The sequence below is a fragment of the Ictalurus furcatus genome, chromosome 2 (genome assembly GCF_023375685.1).
Source record: "Ictalurus furcatus strain D&B chromosome 2, Billie_1.0, whole genome shotgun sequence".
Classification (NCBI taxonomy): domain Eukaryota; kingdom Metazoa; phylum Chordata; class Actinopteri; order Siluriformes; family Ictaluridae; genus Ictalurus; species Ictalurus furcatus.
The window spans coordinates 25093171-25117543 of NC_071256.1; the positions used below are offsets into that span (position 1 = coordinate 25093171).

Consider the following 24373-nt stretch of genomic DNA (forward strand, 5'->3'; position numbering starts at 1 on the left):
TGGAAGTGTGCAGCAGTTGGGGGAAGACTACACTCCCCAGAAAGGAGGGAACTGGTGACGTCACTGCGTAGCTGAACATCTGCCAGCTAAGAGCGCGAGCTCCATCAGAGCAGTGCAACTTTCCAAACGCTCAGTCTCCTGCACTGCGGAAAATAGAGACCGCGGCGTAAACCCGTACTTACCTGAGCGTAAAAGCGTTTTCCCCCTCACCGTACACGCTGTAGCTTGCTTTAAAGAAAACAAAATGCACGCTGGAGCCGAAGCGCCTTGAGGAGTTGTCGTTATGCGAGCTCGCCACTGTGGACATGGCAGATCTGCGCACATCCGGGCCACTGCGTCGGGACTCCATTATTCCCAATTAACTGTGAAAGTAGCTGGCTAGCATAGCACGACATAGCAAGAGAGACGGGGGAAAACCTCACACTGCTTATTTTATTTTTTACACGGAGATTCTGCGCTCAAGCTGGAAAGTTAAAGAAGATGTCCAATCAAGGGGGAAGGAGAAATGGACCCGTGAAGTTGCGTTTAACAGGTAAGAGTGTACTTTATCCAGTACAAACCGCGCAGCTAAACTGGTTAGTTTGCTCCCAAGCACTAACACTACTGCAGTTTACTATCTGTGGCGTTATTATTCCCTTCACCATACCACTCGTTACACCGTGTCATTTGTTTCTGTATTAAGTTGTACAAATTATTATTGGAGTGTGCTGGTTTGGTTCAGCTGATGAACGGCGGGTTGTGTACAATAATGAGCTAGCTCGCTCGTGTTAGCTAGCCTACAACAGCTAGAGGTTTAGGGAGGTGGATACCAGTTGTAGTAAACATTAGCATTTCCGCATGAATTCGACTGCAATATTTAGTTTCTCCCATTTCCCCCTTTAAAAAAAAATTCTAAAAATTAAAATTATTTTGATATTTCACTACAATGCTTTTACTACTGTGCTAACGTTAGTTGGGTTAACTCTGCGCCGTTTGGTTAGCTTGCTAGCTAACATTAAGTGTATGCCTATATATGTGTATACAACATTCAACTATTTGGTTAACTTGGTTACGATGTGAAAATGGTTTATAATTACGTGAACGTGTTTCCTTTAATGGTAGAGCTTTAATGGTTCACAGCTTGAGTGTAGATGTGAGGTGCTGAAGAAAAGCGTGTATAAAAAGCAGAGCTCATACACTTATTTATTTTTGTCGCTCAACATGTTCTAATAACATTACTAATCCAATTGTCTGATTTTATGTGTCAGACCTGGTATCTAAAATCATCATCATAATAGTAATAACCCAGCTGCAACTGTTTTCAGGTTTCCAGTCTTTGTAGTCTTCAGAATTTTTACGTTTGTTTGTATGGAAAAACCCCCACCAACCAATCTTTTCTATCTTGTATCAACTCAGATCTTGCTTCTCTGCTCTCATCTCTCTCTCTCTCTGTCCCAGTCAAAACAGCAGGATCTCAGAGGACACAACCTGAGGTTTGGTTTGGTTTGGTTTAGTTGTATCCTTGTATCCTCTGAGAGCCTGCTGTTTTGACTTGGAAAGGGAGACAAGAGCCGGCTGTGTTTGAGATATATCTCCAGCACCACCTTTTTTCTCCACAATCAGCCAAATGAAATATTTAAGCTTATAATGTTGGTGAGGAAACAATGTAGAGGAATGTTCTGAAGATCCAGGTCAGCGAGCTTGAATTAAGATCAGTTCGCTGTAAGTAAGAGCGTAAACCTGGTTGGTGTTGTGGTGGATCTTCTATCCCGGGAACACTTGAGTGTAAAGTAGGGATACACTCTGGATGGAATACCAGTCCATTATTATACCTCACACTTTCACGCATTCATGAGCAATGTAGCCAAGCCAATTCACCTACATGCCCGTTTTTGGGAGGAAATAGGGACACACCGGAGGAAAATATGAGACTGTGCAAACAGTCGAGCTCAGGATCAGACCGGGATAATGAGTCTTTATTGGTCACATATAGCTACGTTACAGCACAGAAATTCTTTTTTTCTTCGCATGCCCCAGCATGTTAGGTGGTTGGGGTCAGAGCGCAGGGTCTGCCATGATACAGCGCCCCTGGAGCAGAGAGGGTTAAGGGCTTTGCACAAGGGGGGCTTGAACCCCCGACCTTCCGATCATTAACCTAGAGCCAACACCAGTGCTGCCAAAATTTGCGATTTGCGTTTTTTGGGTTGTTTTTTTTTTTTTTTTTGCAGAAACTACTTGAATTGGTGAAATTGCAATTGCAAGAATTTTCTTTTGCAGTGATGTTTGTTGGTAAATGAGACCTTTTAGCTGAACTCATGTTCAATACACCTGAATCGGAGAGGGCTTTGGCTGAATGCGTGTTATGATGATGTCACATGACACGTCTTGGCCCAAATCTGCGATAATTTTGAAAAATTGCAAGCTCCTCATAAGGTTGCGCGGTTTGCTTGGTTTTTGAGAAATTCTGGAGGGACTGTAAGACCGTTAAAAGCTTAATATAAGTTTTGTTTTGTTTGTTTTTTAAATAAATAATCAGCATGGACATAATCTTAGAAGTAATGAAAATGTTTTCTCCTAAAGTATGTACATTTTGCTTTCTTTATTCCCCCCTTATTTACCTTGTACATGCACACATTTGTATCACAGTTGATGAAGTGCCTTGGAGCTCAGAAATCAGTGTGTGATCTTGCACGAAGCACAGAGAAATGCTGCCTACTAAATATCTCACGCATGTTCATTCATTCAGGTCATGTTGCAAATCTCAGCTCTTATACATCGTGACTTTTTTCTAACCATGTTTTTAATGAAGACATGGCCTTTTTTCTTTTTCTCACGCAAAAATGATATTAAAAGAATAATGGTGTTGAAACCAGGGTTTTTTTTTTGGCTAGTCCTCTATTCTTGATTTATGTATTTATTTTTCTGATTGCAAGATTTGTCAGTTACTCCTGTGAGCAGTTATTCTCTGTATGTTCAAAAAGATTATTTACTTTATATTTAATGCACATGTAGACATAATTCTACCATGCCAAGTCATCCATGAGGTGTTTAGCCTGCCTAGTTTCCCATATGGAGCATCAACGAAGTTTGAGTTGGCCTTTTTTTAAGGAAGAATATCAGATCACGGTTTTGCTAATGCCGCTCAAGTATGGTAGCGATTTTGCCATGTCTGTGTTGACACAGCATGTGTAGTAAAAACACCCATTAGCTGTGTTGAGCTGACTTGGCTGCCAAATTTCACAAGTGCATTTGACCAAACAGTTCGACGTTCTGTTTAAACAGCAGCGAAAGCAAAAACCAAAGCATGTAGAGGGAGGGGAAAAAGCGCCATAATTGCACGTCATTTGTAAACGTTTTTCTTTTCCAACCGAGGGCTCTTAAATGATTGAAATGGTTCCACACATTAATGTAGTGAGACTGGATTTCCTGTTGGTTCAGCTGCTCTGTGGGGAGGACAAAGGGCGAGACGCTTGCTTTCGAGCCGCCGCCGTGCCACAAGGGCCAGATGTAGCGAGGGGAAACCGTGACCGAGAACTTCACATGCAGGCTTTCTGAACGAGAGTCTTAAGCAGAGGTCAGCACTGGCAGGTGAACAGCACGTTGAGCTTCACTGGAGACCTGTTAGTGGCTTTGATGTGCAGATCTGTACGGTTTTGGATGAATAGCAGGCGAAGCGGGTCTCTAAGCCCAATAGGATTCACAGTAATAACTGACCCTGTGTGAGTGTAAAGGTTTGCTCACCATTAAGAGTCAGATGTTTAATACATGACCGTTAGATTGCTTGTTCTGTTTTCCCATACAATGTTAAAGAGGAGTTAGAAGGAGTACTCGACAGTTTGACCAAGTAAAGCTGCAGCTGTGCAGAATAGCAGTCTAAATCGGTATTTTGTATGTGTTTCTCAAGTGACGGACACATGCTGTGTGTATTTGAATGTGTAATGTAATCGCTATGTTTAGAGCATATTTTATGAAAGGAAATTATTGGTCACAGATCTGTCTTGGTTTATCATAGAGATGGCACTAATCTGTATCGAGCTGGGGTTCGAGGGACCACAGTGGATTGTGTAACAGGCAGTCCATTCAGGATTTTTTGGAGATATATATTTTTGGTGATTGTTATGGTCAAAAACGCTTGATTTTGCTGTGGCTTTAAAAAAAAAAAAATTTTGCAGTGCACTTTGTGGAGTTTTTTGTGCTTTTTTGCAGAAAACTACTTAAATTGGTGTAATTGCAGTTGCACGAAATTGTTTCATGTCTTTTGCAGTGATGTTTGTTAGTAAATGAGACCTGTGAGCTGTACTCACGTTCGACGCACGTGACCTGAAGAGGGCTGTGGCTGAATGCGCGTCGCGATGAAATCACACGGCACGTCTAGGCCCACATCTGCAGTAATTTTGAAAACAATTTGCGAGCCCCTGCGGATATTGCGGAGTTTCCTTCAATTTTTGTTCATTTCTGAGATCGCAAAATTGCTAAACCCTTGAGGGACTAAACAGGTTATGATTAGGGCTGCAACTAACGATTATTTTCATAATAGATTAATTGGCCGATTTTTCTCTCTCGATTAATCGGCTGGGCGGGTCAAACTTTCAGTACCAGTTTTTCGTTTATTTAAAATAAAATCCACAAACTGAGTGTTACAAATGTAAACTTCAGACTAAAACTTTACACAGCTGTTTGTCCAAATGTATAAAACTTAAAACATACCAGAATATTAATTATTAATTTAGGACTGTAGTTTAATTCAGTGCTTTTTGTGCATCCATGAAAATAATGTATAACTACTTTTATATAATATAAACTAATATATGTTTATATTATATAATAATATTTATGCATTACTTTTTATAAAAGGTAACAGTGAATTAAACAGTAAACAGAAGAAAGTCATATGTGAGATGATATTACCTTTCTAAAATTCACACACCAGACGGTAGAGAGTGCATAGTGTAAGTGTACAGTACTTCATTTGGGACACAACTTTAGTATTTACTCTCTGAGGCGTGTTTTCGGAACAGAAGTAACGCAGTGAATAAACGCACCCCGTGCCGCACAGACCAACTAATCGATAATGAGATTCATTGACAACGATTTTCATAATCGATTATTATCTATTTTATCGATTAGTTGTGCAGCTCTAGTTATGACATGATGTTTGTTTTCATATTAAGTTCTACTGAGCTTTATTTTCAACTATTACTGTTTTTAAAAAAAAAAAAAAAACGAGTTTTTCTCTTTTTTTTTCTTTAAATATTGGTATTTATATTTGGCATGAATACGTTTTATACTGGAATTACATTGTTGCTTTTTAACAACTGTCCAGCTCCAAACATGTCTACACTGAGATATATATATATATATATATATATATATATATATATATATATATATATATGGATATGTATATATATATATGGATACGTATATATATATATATATGTATATGTGTGTGTGTGTATGTATAATAATTCAGTTGTTTTCTAGGTTTATTTGAATCATATTGATGGCCATGTATTTCTTGCTGGAAGGTGGCAGAGTGTTTGAGCTTTGTAAATGTGGTATGTTTAGCTGGCCATCTTAGGTAAAGTCTTCATGTGCATTTGCTCCTTTTAAAGCCTAGTGTTTAAAAACTGTGAGCAGTATCATTGTCAGCCAATATTCAAAGTTTCGCTGTCTGTATCGAGATTAGTGCCATGCCATCAGGTTATTTATAAATCTTTCTTGTTATATTTATTAGATATTGGGTAGCTGATTTTTAAAAGGTTCACCACGCACACACACAACCAAAATAGCTGACTCTTAAATATTTATCGCATGAAAAATATTTGTTTAGGCTGAATACAGAGTTTTCCCCCTAACCTTTTCCATGCTCATTTCTAATTTTGCTCTTGAATGTCCTTGATCCGCTGGCTAAGCGAATCCTTTCCCACTCTTCTGCTGCTGTGCTGTATAGAAATGTGTGTCACTTTGCGTGCCTGCGTTTTGCAAAGCTCTGCGAATGAGGCGCTGTGCATTTTTGCTGTTGCATTGGTACCATCACAAAGAGCCCCTTTTTCTCATTCATGTCTTCTCGGTCCAGTATAAAGCAGCCTTGTTCCTGAAGCCGTGTTGCATTTAAGCAGACAGCATGTCCTGGAAAACGATGCGGGAATGCAGTCTCGCATCAGCACTTTGGAGCCCCTTCATGAATGCAGCCTCATAACTGCACCGCAGTCCAGGACCAGCTGTGTCAAGTCTGTCTGCCTTTCCACCGCAAGTCTAGCCGAAAGCTGTAACGTTTGTAGACGTTTGCCGAGCACAGACTAATTCTCTCATTTCAGGAGCGAGGCCTTGAAGGCCTGGTTCAGTTTGAGTACCGTCTCTGTAATGCTCTGCAGATGCTGAGGTAGAGTTCTTGCCGCCAGCATCTGTGCTCGTAAACCCAAGGTGTTCAAAGTACTGGAAACGCATGTCCCGTTCTTTCTTTTTTCTTCTTGTTCCTTAGATTAACATTAGAACCTAATGTATTCAAATGTGCAGGATTATCACCGGTTCTTTAATTCAGTTTATACATTAGTATATTTCCTCTCTTAGCTTAGAAAAAAGACTTTGCTATTTAAATAATTATATTTCAGTATACTATATCAGTAGTATACTCCTACTTAGATATATTACTGAAATACACATTTGCATTACCAATAGGGCGCACACAATTATGTTTAATTACTTTTTACTTTGAGTAACAAACATTGTAACAAGAAATCATAAGTATGTGCATCAATGCACACAAGGTAAGCACAAAGTACATTACTGTAAAAAAACAAAAACAAAGTCAATGTGCAACAGTGAAATTCATTAACGTTTTCCTTAATGTTTAAGAAATAAAACCGTTTTCAAAATTCAAAACATGAAAGATGGTGACATGTTCAGGTCGAGAGGCGAAGTACAGATGATATTCATATCCTCTCAAGTGAAGCACGTACATTAAGAATCGATTAGGGGTGTTCCCAAATAGATAACGTTTCGTTAAATTGAAGATCGTTTAACATTGGAGGATCGATATTTTTTACCCAGCCCTAGTAAAGAACATGCATTCATTTAATGAATATAATGAATACACCACATTTAGTAAGAGTGTAAACTTCAGGTTTTTATGCGATTCAATATTTGATGATACACCGAGTCTTCTACAATACGTTTCGATTCAATTTAGTAGCCTCTGTTCGATTTGTCGCCAATTTTGTTCAGACTGATGATGATCTACAGACGGACTCTTTAAAAAAAAAATCTTCAATGAGTTATGGAAAAATTACTTCGCTAGCCTTTTCAATTATTTACAGATCAGTAAAAAATATGTATTGTTTTTACACACCCGTTGTTTGTCCTTTATCGATAATGATCAATTTATGATTGTTGTATCGATTAATTTCAGTCTTTGCCTTTTAAATCGATGCATCAGTCCAAATCATCAGGTCATTACAGCCCTATCACAGATATTTCCATTTATATTGTCCTACGTCTTTTATTTTATTTACCATTTATTATCGACAGGTCCCAAAAGTCTCCGTACATAGGGGACTATGTTTGCCAGCACCACGTCAAAGTTGTGTCTTCGGCAGTGGACATTTGTGGACGTCCGCTTCTCAGGAAATCCACGACACTTCCAGTCTTTTTGAATTTGTTAAAAAGTTAACAGTGCGAGTGTGTGATACGCTTGCCATGTTTCCTGTTAAAGTCCATCACAGCCTTGTGACAGCTATGAGAATGAATTCACTACGTTGTCAAAAGCATTCTCAAAGGAGTTCTCAAAAATATATATTATTCTCTAATAATCTATATTTATTTATTTTAGTTTGTATTTATAAATATATAAGTATTTCTGCATTATTTTTTATGTAATCACAAATGCACCGAATTAAACTACAGTCCTAAATGAATAATATATATTCTGGTGTGTGTGTTCTTTTCAGTCTTATATAATGGGGCAAGCAGTTGTGTAAAGTTTTAGTTTATATTTGTAACAATCAGTTTGTGGATTTTATTTTAAATAATGAAAAAATGTTACTGAAAGTTTGCCCCGCCACATCCGATTAATCTGAATAAAGTAATCGACCAACTAATTGATTTTTTGAAAATAATCGATAGTTGCAGCCCTAATATGCGTGATTGTGTGTGTGTGTATGTATGTAAATATATAAAACATTTTGAAAGACATTTTGCTAAAAAGTATTAATTCTCCATCTGCACTGAGACTTTTAGGACACCCTGCATGTGTGTGGTGCTCTTCATTGATAGACCAAACAGAGACTTTACATGTGCTGGTATATAAGCACACACACTTGTGTGTTTCCTAAAGCACCCAGGTAGTGATCCCAGCTTCCTCCGGCATGTATTGTTTAGTCTAACGCGAGCCGAGCAGAGCTCTTTCACTCAGTCAAGCGGCTGATACTACAGCGAAAGGCTCCATCTCAGACTAGATTCATCTCTCATACAGACTTCTTTTGACACACATTCAACATACCTTGTAGGGTTTTATCATTGTTTTTTTTGTTTGTTATTAATGCAAAATGTTTTTAAGCTGAAGAAACATAAGACAAACACGTTTGTCGTGTTACTGTGAAAATGCACAGCCCTCCATCGTGAAGACTGTCCTGTGTCTTAGTTACAGACTGTTACAAAATACTGACACTGGAGACTCCTTCCAAAAATGCTCAATAAACTCTCCTCATAGAAAACTTGACCGTATCAATAATTACGTCATTTAATCCGTTCATTTGTAGATCGGGCATACATGTCCTCATGTAAGCTGCCACTATAGAAACGATGTTATTGTCAGAGCTGCTGCTATAGAAAACCAGTGACCAATCAGGTCTGAGGATTCAACCGTGGAGTATCAAAGTATCAAACAGTATAATATTTTTGAAAGCCTATATATTGTGATGCATGTCATGTATCATTGATGTGTCTTTGAGAATCACAGTTGGATAGTTTGGTCCTATAACTAACCCCTGTAAGGAAGCATGTAAGCCAGGACAACATGCACACAAACACAAAAGCCTATAAATGATCTCAAATGTCAGCCAATTAGCTACAGTTAGAAAATTGCCAGTATCGCAGGTGATTGATTTGTTCATTTTTTCCCACAGAGAGGAAGCCAGACATCAGGATTGTGTTAGGTTAACTCTTGCGCCGTGCACCCAGCTGATAATTTGCAGTTTGTTCTCCTGTAACTGCCCATACGGGATGAGAATTTAGTAGAGACGTATTACGAAATCATGCCAGTCATCCAGCAATGAAACAACACATCTTGTCCTTCGACTGATGCAATACACATAATCCCCTCATCTCCATAAACATGGGATTGCATAGGTGCAGCTCTGTGGTAAGTGATGCAGGCTGTTTTCATTACCGTGCGGTTTGTGTAGCCGCCATCTGTGCAGTCATAAAGACGTTAGATGACTTAGGAAGTATTAAATGTTTCAAAAGAGGAGGGAAAGAAGCACAGGCTGAGGTGATGACATGAAATCTGTGTTTTGATATGAAGCTCCTTTTACCTGGTTAATTCAGTTCAGTGCAGCAGAACGCTGTGTGTACACGATCATCTCTCAGTCGTTCCCAACACGACTTGTTTGTTAAATTGCTGTGATTGTTTACCTTGTTCGTTGCGATCTACCAGTGCAGCCTTTATAATATTGATGATTATGACAAAAGTATGCACCAGTACATTTCTAACTCAAAGCCACCTTGATGCCAGCGACTAGCAACTAGTAGCCAGATTCCAGTATTTTTTTGTTGTAATGGTGCAATGTGTACACTACACACATTATGTATCTCTAGCCACACCCGTTTCTTGTCCCCCCTCCGCTGCTCTACTCTCTTCTCCTCTCTGCTCCTATCCCCTCCTCAGCCGGTCTCTGCTGTTGTCCTCTCTTCTCTCCCCTGCTCTCCTCTCCTCTATTTTCCTCTCCTCTCCATTTCTCTCTGCTCTCCTCTCCTCTATTTTCCTCTCCTCTCCATTTCTCTCTGCTCTCCTCTCCTCTGTTTTCCTCTCCTCTATTTTCCTCTCCTCTCCATTTCTCTCCTCTGTTCTGCTCTCCTCCCTTCTGAGGGGGAAAATCTGGGAATGATGGTATGAAATGTAAACCGTAAAAACTGTTCTCTTTCAGGGGAGGAATGTCACTTGCCATTAACATCACTAGCCTCCCCAAAGATTGTGACTCTGGTAAAGACATTAGTGACCTCGTGTTTCTCTTCAGCTCTACACCATTACGTCATATTAGACTGAGGAGCCAAACTGGGCTTAGGTGACAAACCCTTCAGTAGCATGTTGTAAAATTCAGATCAGAGATCAGCTACTTACTTTAGTAATAGAAAATAATAGAAGACCCCAGAAAGTAAAAATGACCTCAGTTGAAATCCTCAGCATTGTTGAGCTAATACTGAATGAAAATATTTGTAGATCCAGACAGTATATTTGCCTTACCTAATACTGTTTCTAAAAATTCAATGTTGTTGCCAGTTTCATTGCACGTTCAGCTGAGTGCATGATGCTCTCTCTCTCTCTAGAGACAGAAACAGTTCTGACTGACTGGCAGTGAAAACAGAAGAAATGAAACATACTGCACCTACAGTTAAATCAGTAGCCAGAGGCAGCATTCAAAATGGCACACTGTGCCATGTACCCGTGCAAACTGTCTTTGCAGAAAAAATGTGGAGAAGTAGGCAACAATGATAGCCAGGTCTACCCTAACGACTATGTACAGTCTATGGGTCAATCATATCCAGTCAATACACTTTATAATGTGTGTGTACTGCTTTGCATTATTTTAACAAGTACCACAGACAAGGCAGTAGCCTGCATACAACTATAAATTAATAGATTAAAGCTATTTTATTGCCATAGCACCTAATGAAGGGACATCAATATTATTAACAGGAATGATGTGTATTATCTGTTAAATATTTGTTTTCCATTGCCTGTTTACTAAAAATTTCTATCCTAGTTTACTGTCTCTGCAGGCTTTCTCAAGGGCCTTCGTACACGTGGGTTTCCTCCTACCTCCCAAAAACATGCCAGTGGGTGAATTGGTCTAAAGTGCATGCTGCTCTATGATGGTCTGGTGTCCCGTCCAGGGTGTATTCCCACCTCATGCTAACCGCGGCATGTAGGTGTTCATATCGGGCGGCTAAAGTCTAGTCCTGTGTGTTTAATAATTTCTCTATATTAGATGTTTGATACATAAAGACGTGCCCTCACTGACAGGAGGAAAATGTAATTAATGTAGGAAAATGATGCATTAAAGATGTATTCCCCTCTGATAGTGGTTAAACTAATATCCATTTGTTAACTCTTTTAGATTTTCTGATATTAATATTAGGCAGAAGGCACACCGCTGTTTCTGGAAGTGATTGAGTAATACGTTTAAATACATAAAGTATTTTCCATTTTTCTTTAAAACCTCTTTGATGCTTAACTGATTTAATAGTGCATTCACAAAGAACCCCAGTACTGCAGTGTTTAGCATTCTTCCTCCTTCAACTCATCAGCTGAATAATTAAGGCCTTTCATGGACTTTGTGAGGTCTGAAGGGAGAGGGCGGAATCGTTTAGCTTTGTGCTGGCTTTTTGCTAACTAACCAAAATTACATAGCCCAGCTTTAACTGAGCTGCGTTCACTGTAACTTATGCATTTGGTTTCTTCCTGAGACTTGAAAACACCTGCCAGAAAGACAAATCATCAGAGGAGTAGAAGATGTCACACACCGGGCTCCAAGTCTTCCTTGTGTAATTGATACAGCTGTGACATTAATAACAGAGATGAAGAAAGTAATATAGGGCTGAGGCTGTGTTTTCACCTAACAAGAAAAGGCACAAACTGAGACCGACCTAATTGCAACAACACACGTTTCAACAAAACAAACAAAGAGGAATTTAAGACAGGTCCATCACTGGGTTTCAGTCTGGCATACTTTTTTTTAACTCCTGGATCAGATAAAATGGTTTTGGCAGTTTCTCCGAAACTCTTCTTTGAAAGCATGACCTCATGTTGGTTTTGATCGTCCTCTCAGACTTTGTGAAACCACTTCCTCTAGTTAATCTTTTCTCTGTAGAGGTGTATCGTTGGAATCGTTTTCAGCTGTGCGCTGTAACTGGCCATCTCTTCAACTACTTGTGCTTTCTGTCCATTGGCCAGTATCGAGGGGCTTCCCTTCAGGGATGTTGGGAATGGAAGAGCAGAGGGAAGAGACGATTCCTTCAGTCCTTATTTTGTTCAAGCTGTAGCTGAAAAGAAAAGCTTCAGAACTCCAAAGTTTTTTTTAAATGGAGCTTTAGCCAGTGTTTCCTCATAAGTTTATAGCCCACACAATGCCAACGGTGACTCAGTCTATTGCACCATGTTTTTTTTTTTTCTGCTTATTTAAAGCTTTCATTATAATAATCCCTCAGCAGGTAACAGATAAGCTTGCTCACATTGTGAAGTGAAAAAAGGTTCCTGTGAGTCATGCTTGTGGAGGTAGGCCATATTCGAAAATTTAAAAGAAGTTTATGGATGTTGATCAGGTGTATGAATCTCAAGCACCCCTTCTATAAAGCTCTATAAAGCACAAAGAAGTGATCTGTGCTTTCATATGTATGTATGTATGTATAGAAGTACAGTATCTCACAAAAATGAGTACACCCCTCAATTTTTGTAAATATTTGATTATATCTTTTCCTGTGACAACACTGAAGAAATGACACTTTGCTACAATGTGAAGTAGTGAGTGTACAGCTTGTGTAACAGTGTAAATTTGCTGTCCCCTCAAAATAACTCAACACACAGCCATTAATGTCTAAACCGCTGGCAACAAAATTGAGTACTCCTCTAAGTGAAAATGTCCAAATTGGGCCCAATTAGCCATTTTCCCTCCCTGGTGTCACGTGATTTGTTAGTGTTACAAGGTCTCAGGTGTGAATGGGGAGCAGGTGTGTTAAATTTGGTGTCATCGCTCTCACACTCCCTCATACTGGTCACTGGAAGTTCAACATGGCACCTCATGGCAAAGAACTCTCTGAGGATCTGAAAAAAAGAATTGTTGCTCTACATAAAGATGGCCTAGGCTATAAGAAGATTGCCAAGACCCTGACACTGAGCTGCACCACGGTGGCCAAAACCATACAGCAGTTTAACAGGACAGGTTCCACTCAGAACAGGCCTCGCCATGGTCGACCAAAGATCCAGAGGTTGTGTTTGGGGAAATAGACGTATGATTGACGGTTGAAGGGGTGGGGGGGTCAGCCTGTCAGTGCTCAGACCATACGTCGCACACTGCATCAAATTGGTCTGCATGGCTGTCGTCCCAGAAGGGAGCCTCTTCTAAAGATGATGCACAAGAATGCCCACAAACAGTTTGCTGAAGACAATGCCTGCAGTCAAGCATGGTGGTGGGAGTGTCATGGTCTGGGGCTGCATGAGTGCTGCCGGCACTAGGGAGCTACAATTCATTGAGGGAACCATGAATGCCAGCATATACTGTGACATACTGAAGCAGAGCATGATCCCCTCCCTTTGGAGACTGGGCCGCAGGGTAGTATTCCAGCATGATAACGACCCCAGACACACCTCCAAGATGACCACTGCCTTGGTAAAGAAGCTGAGGGTGAAGGTGATGGACTGGCCAAGCATGTCTCCAGACCTAACCACTATTGAACATCTGTGGGGCATCCTCAAACGGAAGGTGGAGGAGCACAAGGTCTCTAACATCCACCAGCTCCATGATTTCATCATGGAGGAGTGGAAGTGAACTCCATGCCCAAGAGGGTTAAGGCAGTGCTGGAAAATAATGGTGGCCACACAAAATATTGACACTTTGGGCCCACTTTGGACATTAATGGCTGTGTGTTGAGTTATTTTGAGAGCACAGCAAATTTACACTGTTACACAAGCTGTACACTCACTACTTTACATTGTAGCAAAGTGTCATTTCTTCAGTGTTGTCCCATGGAAAGATATAATCAAATATTTACAAAAATGTGAGTGGTGTACTCACTTTTGTGAGATACTGTATGTGTCTATCGGCATATAATAAACATGGCAGCCACACGCCAGAGAATGTCCTCTCTTTAATCTTTGTGTTTCTGGGCAGCATTTAGGTACTTCCCTGAGAATGTATTTCCACTCATCCCTCAGGCCTTTCTGACTCAGCGGCAATCCGGTGCAGATAAGCATCTGTCCTGAGTCACACGTGACCTTCAGACATTCAGGATATTCACCCGAAGGTAATGAATGACAGAGGGTGGGACCAAAGCACTTTTAACAAGGAGGGCGATCAGAAAGAACTGGAAGAGGAAGCAGATTTGAGATTAGGTACAGTGTTCCAATAACATTCGAACACTTTCTTTCTCTCTCTCTGGGGCGTTTTGTTTGTAGAAGAACAATGCTGCCAGCGAGTACGTAACGCGTAAGAGTTGGAGTTAAAATGCAGCCAGAAGCACAAACTACGCCAGACTGCGGATGGGGGGAGTAGGAAAGAGGGAGAGGGAAGGAGGTGTGCATTCCAATGACATACCTCAGTTTGTTTGAAGTTCCTGGAATAGACAATACGAGAGCAACGGCTAATCAAAATGTAAACGGTCCATTTCAGCAAGGTCACGCATCCTTTTGCCTTGGACAGACTGGAATAGCATCGTGTCAAATATTAAATCCTGCTTTTAATGGCGGTACGTTTGCCGTAGAGATCTTTTCTGGGTTGGGAAAAGTAACCGCGCTCATTAGACACGCTGTGGTCTGAACAGGCTACCAAAAGTCACCCGCGGAGGATAGACCTCTCAAGGAGGGTAAAGCACAGACCCGGTTTCATTTAGATACTTGGTTATGCTTGAATCAACAGTTTTAATAAGCTGGGAAAGTTGAGGCTTTCCTGGCCCAGCGCTCTCACACCCCCACATTCTTGCTTACATTGCACAGCCTGAAGTGGACAGCGAAACCACTAACCCCACAGCCTGTACCCCACAGAACCGTGAGAACCCTTATGTACATATGAGAGAGACTGAGAGAGAGACAGCCAGCACTTAGAAGCCCTTTTTCTTCTCATGGGTACATATTTATCCTTTCATTGTCTTCACAAAAGTGATTGTGTGAGATATGTAAGATGAGGAATGACTGGTAATGCACAAACACTGCAAATAATGTCCGTACAATAGTAGTAATAAGGTGCAAGACATCAAACAGGAAAATTAACAGCCTGTCCATTGAAAGCTGTAGAAAAAGATGTAGCATCAACCAGCATCAGTGTGTACTATTTTATTTTTTATTTTATCTAGCAATATATTCTTCTTTTTTTGCCTTCTGTAACACCAAGTGTCATCTCTGTTTTGTCCTCTATACTTCACTAGTAACATACTGCCTCTCTCTTCCTCTCCACATCAGCCCTCGAATGAAAGTGTCTGGATGTATTTCATTGCTTCAGTTGGCATGGATGAATTACTTTGCAGTGCTAAATCCATCAGTCCCAATCAGTATTCATGGCAGCAAGTTGCTAAGGAACTCTATTCGCACATCCTGCCCAGAGTCACTCTATACTGCATAGTGATTAAACAAGCGGGTGTGTTAATGAACCGATTATTTATTTAAGGGATAACAAAACTCCTTATATTTTATATTTGATATAAATCATGCCATGGTCACATCTCCTACCCTCTGCTGAAGGGGAAAACACAAATAGTATGGTGTGTTTGGGTATTGGCCTAATCACCATAAACTGCGTCTCCTCACCATCACCTTCAGAGACCTCTTGACCCCTGTAGGACTAGAATCAGTCACCTCTTAAACCATGGTGATGTGAAGCAGTATGGAAAACATTACCACAAACCATTACAAAATGACCAGTAGAAACCTGTACTTTTTCCTGTCAGCAGTGATGACCTTATTTTATATGACACTTCTTTATTATGAGAAATGCAGAGACTGAAGAATGAAAAAAAAAAAAGTCATAAAGTGTGACACTACAAGTCACGAGCAGAGCGTCAGTGTGCCGTGGCGTTGATATTACACATCTTTGGAACAGCACTAGAGGGATGAACATCCTTCTTCCAAAGGACATTCCCACAATTGGTGTTTTTGATGATGATGAGGAGGAAGATGGCGGTGGTGGAGGTGACTGTGAAGGCCGTAACTTTATTATTTATATCGTATAAATTTTAGAGCTGCAACAACTAATTGATGATAACCAGTTATGAAAATCGTTGTCAACAAATCTCATTATCGATTAGTCGGTCTGCGCGTGGCACGGGGTGTGTTTACTCACTACGCTACTTCTGTTCCGAAAACACGCCTCGGAGAGTAAATACTAAAGTTGTATCCCAAATGAGTACACTTACACTATGCATTATGTACTCTACCGTCTAGTGTATGAATTATAGAAAGGTGGTATCATTCAAAAGGAACACTAGCGGTCTTTTTTACTAACCGGAGCTGTAATGTCTAATTAAAACACTATGATCAGAAGTAAAACAATATTCCTAAAGACAGTGAGTAACAGAAACCATAAGGTGCAGTGAAAGTGAGTTTTTATTATTAATTTAGGACTGTAGTGTAATTCTGTGCTTTTTCTGCATCCATTAAAAAGTAATGCATATATACTTGTGTGTGTGTGTGTGTATGTTTGTGTAAAATATATATATATATATATATATATATATATATATATATATATATATATATATATAAAGTTTATATTTATATACGTGTGCCCTGTAGATGGGAAATTGTCATCTTGGAAGAAGCACTCCCATCAGGATAGAAATGTTTCCTCATAGGATAAAGGCGATCAGTCAGAATAACTTTGTTCCATCTAAGACACAGGTGTCAAACGCTTCTGCGTTTCATTTGGCCCACGTGAACTTAGAAAAAATACCGAAGACATTTTCACACTGTCTAGAATTCACAGCCACCCGTGTGTCACACACGCCACTGCACATCATGAGTGGGCTCACAATACTGAAACACTGGTTACAATATCTGGAAGCCTGTCTGCTGCTTCAGTAAGTCAGACCCACTACATCTACAAATAATTCAGAAACATGTCAAGTGTTGGACTACAGTGTGATTCAATTATTTGACTATCACCCAGTGTAGACATACATATACAGTGCCTTCCACTAATATTGGCACCCTCTGGAAATATGAGCAAAGAAGGCTGTGAAAATTTGTCTTTATTGTGTAACCTTTTGATCTTTTATTCAAAAAGTTCACAAAATTTCTATGCTCTCATGGACAAACAATTGCAAACAAAACACAGGTTTATCTTTGTTAAATATAGGTGTGCCATAATTATTGGCACCCTTTTAGTCAGTTCTTTGTGCTACCTGCCTTTGCTAACAGCTTTGAGTCTTCTCCTATAATGCCTGATGAGGTTGGACAATACAAGGCAAGGAATCTGAGACCATTCCTCAATACAGAATCTCTCAAATTTCGAGATCCTTCAAATTTCGAGGTCCACGCTGGTGGACTCTCCTCTTCAGTTCACCCCACAGGTTTTCTATGGGTTTCAAGTCAGGGGACTGGGATGGCCATATCAGGACCTTGATTCTGTGGTCAGTAAACCATTTATGTGTTGATTTTGATGTATGTTTTGGATCATTGTCCTGCTGGAAGATCCAACCACGGCCGGTTTTAGTCCATGATGCCATGTATCCTAACAAAATGTCCAGGTCCTCTGGCAGAAAAACAGCCCCAAAACATTAAAGAGCCACCACCATATTTAACCATGGGCATGAGGTACTTTTCCATATGGCTACCTCTCTGTGTGTGCCAAAACCACCTCTGGTGTTTATTGCCAAAAAGCTCTATTTTGGTTTCATCTGACCATAGAACCCGATCCCATTTGAAGTTCCAGTAGTGTCTGGCAAACTGAAGATGCTTGAGTTTGTTTTTGGATGAGTGTACAGGCTTTTTTCTTGAAACCCTTCCAAACAACTTGTGGTGATGTAAGTGACTTCGGATTGTAGTTTTGGAGACTGTCTGACCCCAAAACTAACTGTGGATAACTTCTGCAATTCTCCAGCTGTGATCCTTGGAAATTTTTTGGCGACTCGAACCATCCTCTTCACAGTGCGTTAAGATAATGTCCAAATAGACACACGTCCAATTCCAGGTTCATTCATAACGTTTCCAGTCGACAGTAACTACTTAATTATTGCCCTGATGGTGGAAATTGGCATTTTCAGTGCTCTTACTAACTTTTTTAAATAACTTTTTGCCACACATCACAGTGGTATTCCTTTGTCTTACCCATTGTTATGAATGACTAAGGGAATTTGCCCTATGTGGTACCTCATATTTATACCCCTGTGAAACACTCAGGTGTACTAGGTCACTCAAGTGTACTAAAAAAATTTAAAATATCAGTGGGAATATACTTCATATATACTTTTCTCATATGAATTTATGGGGTGCCAATAATTGCTGCACACCTATATTTAACAGTTTATTTTGATAAACCTTTTGTTACATATTCAATATAAAAACATATCATGTATGATAAATGTTATCACCATGTAATGCATACAGCTGAATAGTTTGTTAGCCCTGTTTTTTCTCCCTACAATTATTGTGCTTTCAGTGCCAAGGTTACTAGTGTTAATCAATATAGATTATATGTTTAAATATATAACGCTTTAGTTTACGGCTCACAAAAACACTGATGTGGCCTCGGCAGAGTTTGAGGTTGGCGCTTGCTCAAAGGAAACGAGTGGATAAAAAAAGCGTCTGTTTTCCTGTAATTTATCCCGTGTGTGTAGGCTGCACGATTATGGCCAGAATGATAATCCCGATTTATTTTGATCAATATTGAGATCTTGATTATTTATCACGATTATTCATTGATTTTAGGGACAACATATTTTTATTGCACTTTCACATTTAAATAAACAGACCGCTGCTTTCACCTCCATGTTGTGCTACATTCCTGCTAATGTACAAATCTTTGCATCAAATTAGACTGATCCTTAAAGTGCATCATCTCATAGAAGCAAAATATAAATAAAATAGTACCCAAAATATAGGATAAGTAAAAATAAAAATGTTATCAACCAAATGAAAATATGCAACAAGTATAACAATATGCAACCAAATGAAAACAATTCATGGGAATGCAGAAAAGGGCAATAACAGTGTATACAGGAGGAGAGACGCAAAACAATTTCTTTTAGGAGCACTTGTGAACCTAATTACAAAAATTTAGGAGCACAGTTGCAGTTGAGTTTTTTTTATTTTTTATTTTATTATTAGTTTTTTTTTTAGAGATGGTAACATTAATGTGCCACAATATAACATGCAAGTATGCATGAGAAAACTTGAACATAGTGTGAGCCATGACAAAATAATTTACCTTTCGATAAACTAAATGTAATATTTTCAGTTAATTTTACAGACTGTATGCAAAAAAACACTGTTAACCTGTTCCACCTTATAAACAAATGTAACAAAATAAACATCAATGTTCAGTGTTTGAAGTCTGCTCCTCTTAAATATATTTAAAGCTACACTATTAGACATTTTCCACTGTCATGGTTCTGGTCTTGAGTCAGTTCTCGAACCGCTCTGCGTATATTGTGTATATATCTGAATAATGTCATATAGGACGTGATTGGGTGAGTTCATTTATCCGCCAGATGCAAAGTGCTTTAGTTTAATGGTGTTCATTAGTGATGCACCGATCAGGATTTTTACGACCGAAACCGATCCAGATACCAATCTTTTTTGTTTAAGCTTTCATCAGGAGGCCTGTCATAAACAGTTTAATGTAAGCTCTCTGCTCATGGTCACTGTTAATTGAGTTAAAATAATAGCAGTGAGAAATACTGTTGGTTGATTGATAAATAAACAAGCATAAAATATTTATTTTTAAATATCTTAAACAATAAAGATTTCTAATTAAAAGTAGACTAACACAAAAATGATCCATATTCGGAAAAAGGCTAATAGCCTTCTAAGGAGATAGCGAACTAAGCTTAATGTCAAATTGATATTAAGTGCAACCTATAGTAATTAAACATTATTTCATTTCTCATTTTATTTATATTTTATGAAGTTATTATAATATCTATTTTTTATGTTAAATTATTTATAACTAAGCACAGTTTCTGTCTTTACATTTTATTAGTTTTCTGTTTGTTTGTTTATCAGTTGTTACTTTTAGATGGGTTTCCCAGTACAGTGTTGCCATGTCTGCTGATAATATTGTGTTTTTTGGGAGATTAAATCAAAACATGGAAATTGGAGTATCTATGTATTTGAGTTACTGAAGAGCATGAAGGAGAGCAGCAGTGTACTCCTTATGAACAGTTGTAATCTTGATTATGATTGGTGAGGAATTATTTAATAAAGAAATTTGAATTAAACCCACCTTGTAGCGTTAGCATTATTATTAATTTGCTCTGCGCGACACCGCTGTGTCTACACGAGCAGGTGAAAGTTCAGGTCATTTTGCGGGACCAATAAAAGATGGCGGTTTGTGAGATTGTGAAGTTGAGGGAAGCAGATGATGTACAGAGTTACTCTCGTCATCATAATGGCTTCTCTGCAGTATTTCCACACTTGAGGTGATGAAAAGCAGTGTGAAAGTAACTATTGCGTGGTGTAGATGCATTTTGGACTTCCTGTAGTTTTTATTCCGATTGTATTATACAACTCCGAACAGGTCACTCGCACCGGTGCGAATAAATATTTATTCACAGTCGCACAAAGTACTTTTCAGTTGCAAAGGCAAGTGAAATGGTCTCACTGTAGAGCCCTGAGTTTATCTGCAAAGTTTTGTCCCAGACAACCTCTGTAGTGCCATTTAGCAACATGTTAGTGTCATGATTTCCCTTCACACAAGCGCTGGAGCTCATGCGAAACTGGCAGCTCGAGCGCTAAAATGCTAATGCCGTTTTCGGGTTTTGGCATTACAAAACAACGTCATCCCTGTGCCGCTCTATGTGATTGGCTGTAAGTTTAGGAAACGCTTGATTTTATTTGTGGTGGAGTTTTCTATGAGCGGAAGGACGAACTTTAAACGTCACTATCGCAGCCAATCATGTTCATTTAGTAGTGGGAAGTCAAAATCGTAATCGCGATTGATATCTGATTAATTATACAGCCCTAGGTGTGTGTATGTATCAGGAGTATTAAAATGACTTTCTAATTCCACTGATGACGATGAAGCAGAAATGGCTCAAATGGGATCCCCTTGGATTTTTTTCACTTTCCAATTCTATTAAGTATGAGATTAAATGTCTGTGTGCTTTCATCACTCACGTACGAAAGCTACTAGACTACGCTTTTGTTGATCAGCCTTTCCTCTTTCTAATCCCTCAATCCTAATGACCTCACTGTTGTATTCACTTTCTCAGTGCTCATTTGGAGAAACTCTTATATTTGTCAATTCATGCAGTTTTGGCATGGTGCATGGATCATGCTCTCAGTGAGGAACTCGGAAACACACACAGAGGCTTCTGTCTTCTCCCCCAGACACCACTCAGATCTGCCGTCGCTATGACAACACTGCACTTGGGACTGGCTGAGGTCCAGTAAAAACAAACTTTAAAAGAAAAAAAAGAAATTGATGTTATTCAGGTCATTTTAAATCAGGGTGTCCATATCTCTGACCCTTGAGCTATCCCACACCTCAATCCATGCTAGCATCGTACTGTGTTGCTTTCTCCACTCCTCGCCATCCTGATTTACCAACTCATGGTTACCACAGTCCGCAAAGTGCGTGGTTGTGTGCCTGCTGTGTGTGGGCAAGCACGCACTTGTAGCAAGTATGTAGGCCGTTGTGCACTGCAGAGCAACGTGAGCATGCACTCCCCTCATGGCCAATAAAAATCAGATTTATGGCACAGCCCAGTAGGTTCAGGCCATCGTATTTCCTTCTGTCTAGGAAGGTTTTTGTCATCGCTAACCCCTTCTTATAAGCTCATGATCATTCATAAATCATCCTGTCCAAACAACAGAGAACAGTGATTGAACTTTGCGAACATGGGCTAGTGAGTGAGATTGCGTGTTTCTATGGTGCCCTGCAACAGACTGGCGTCCCACCCAAGGTGTTCCTGGAATAGGCTCTGGATCTACCCTGACCACGGTAAAGCAGAAGATGAATGCATGAATGAATAATAAATATGATGGACATTATATTACATTAAAACATGGGTTTTAATCAGATCTTTACGTGGCGATTCAGATTCATACAATTGCACCAACAGCTTTTCTTAAGGTTTCTTATTTTAAAAAAAGGTGTATATGACTGGGTGTTAAATGCTTGTGCTTTTAAGCTCACCTGTGTTATACACTTTAGTTTTGGATGTTTATCAAACGCACCTAAAATCCCATGACTGCTGATCGTGTTTTTTCAATTATACGTTATGTGATTATAATTTCCTGGAAGCAGTGCTTGTGTGGTATAGGTATTTTATTTGAAGGCTGGCCTCTGATAAACGGGTTTTCGCTTTTCTCTGTCTTGACAGAAGGGATTAAAGTACATTAAACTGTCATTGGGAATATGTCTGTCTGTATGTGTGGAAGGTTAGGTGTGTGTGTAAGAAAAGTAGAGTAATAGCTGTTCTATCGTTCTGCAAGGACGCTCTTACAGAGAAGGGGTTTGTGGGTAAGTGTAGCTCGCGAAGGAGCCGTTATGCACAGTGCGAATCTGCAGTTCCACGTGTTAAATCAATGCTGACTGGCCGAGGTGGCTCAGTGATGGCCAGCATTGTGAAAATGATTTTTTCTATTGTATGCACTATTGCAAGCAGATTGATTATCTGGAGTGAAGGTGTAGCACAGAATGAAATCACTCGGTCTGATCCAACGTGGTTATGTGATATAGAGTTTTCACTCGTTTCTTTCTGGAATTTGTGCTTTCATTCTGTCTATTTCTATTTCATTCTATTTGTGCTTTCGGTCTCGCCACTCTTTCACATACACTTCCTCTTCCCTCCGCCTGACAGTCTCCCTCCCTGTAACGTTCTCCTCCTTTATTCATCGCATACATCTGCCTTCTCCCTGTGACGAGACAGTGTGAGGAAGCTCATGGGGGAGCGGCACAGTTTGAGACAGGCAGGGACTCCCTAATCCCAGAGTCTGCCACAGTTTTTGTGTGAAATCAAGCAGGGGTGGACTCTTGCTTGGTACCAAGAGCACACTAATGACGCTGTTCTCTTGTCCCATTTTAAGGTGCGCCTGTGTGTGTGTATGATTCATTGGAAGGAAGTAACAAACTTCCTTTTGAAATGAGCTTTTTCCTCTTTTAATGCAATCTCTTGTGCCAGTTTGGTGGGCTTGGTACTTCCCATTAAAGTGTCTGGGATTTAACAGCCCGTGCAGATAAATAAAAAAGGCCTAGTAGTGTTTGGATCATGGACAATTCTTGTGCTCTTAAATGCGTGCGCACACATGCATACCAAACCTTGTCCAGCTCAAGGTCCCAGTCATGACTGTGGCTTGTGGTTGTCTACGACTGGCTTTTGCCTCTGTCCACTTCCCTTCACAGCGTTAAATTGCTCACTTACACCCGCATACATTCATACAGTCTGTCTGAGTCGCCTCCTTTCAGACTCCATGTCTTAATTTAGCACTTAGAGGTAGAGAGAAAAATCCAATTTTTGGACTAAACAGGGTATAGACGCACCCACGAAAACCAAAATATGAATTTCTGAACTGCTTTTTGTTTGGTATTCTTTGAAACTAAAGTACTATCCTTGGGGCCACCTTGGACAGAACTGGTTATACTGGCGCTGAATCAGGCGTCAGATGGGCTTTTCCCTATTTTGACCAATCAAAAGATACATCCCAAGGAAACCAGCCAATGACCAAGCCCACCCACAATCTCTGTGCATATGGAATCATCAGATGGTGCGAGTGCATCGCCAGACTGGCTAGTGACAGTATAGTGCCCACTGTCACACCGAGAGGAGTGACAGACTGCGAGCCGAGCGTGTTGGGATTTGTGCATGTGAGAAATGGGTCAGCAGACAGAGCTCACTCAGAACTGACTTGAATGCTTAGAAATCACATTTAATCTGGATACAGTGTTTAAGCCTGCCATCTTTTGCTAGTCAGAGGAAAAATGACTATGCTTATGTTTGGTTTATGAATCACTGTATCGAGTGTTCTGTTGCTTAGTTTACTCGAAAATGCTAATGCATAAAGGGAAGCAGTATGTCCTGTTTGATTGAAGCAGGTAACTTGTATTCACTTATTAATTTCCCCGTGTTTGTTACTGTGCTGGTAAAGATTCCCTTGCAAAAAGAAAATAAAGTTTTATGTTGCCTTTTTTTTCTTTCTCCCTGATGTCATCTTGCCTCAATATTACAAAATCCTTCCCCCTTCCCAGATCCTGTCCCCAATCGTTAAACCATGAAAATGATCTTGGCTCAGTCTTGAAGCTTCAAAAGG

General features: G+C 39.8%; 1 protein-coding gene across 1 annotated transcript in view; it reads left to right on the forward strand.

The window, feature by feature from the left end:
- Positions 1-86: 86 nt before the first annotated feature.
- smurf2 (SMAD specific E3 ubiquitin protein ligase 2) overlaps positions 87-24373 on the forward strand; it is a 62903-nt gene continuing 38616 nt past the window's right edge. Inside the window, exon 1 of the mRNA XM_053610563.1 lies at positions 87-532. Within this exon, the coding sequence (XP_053466538.1) occupies positions 481-532 (52 nt within the window). The 5' untranslated portion in view covers positions 87-480. The remainder of the gene's footprint in view (positions 533-24373) is intronic.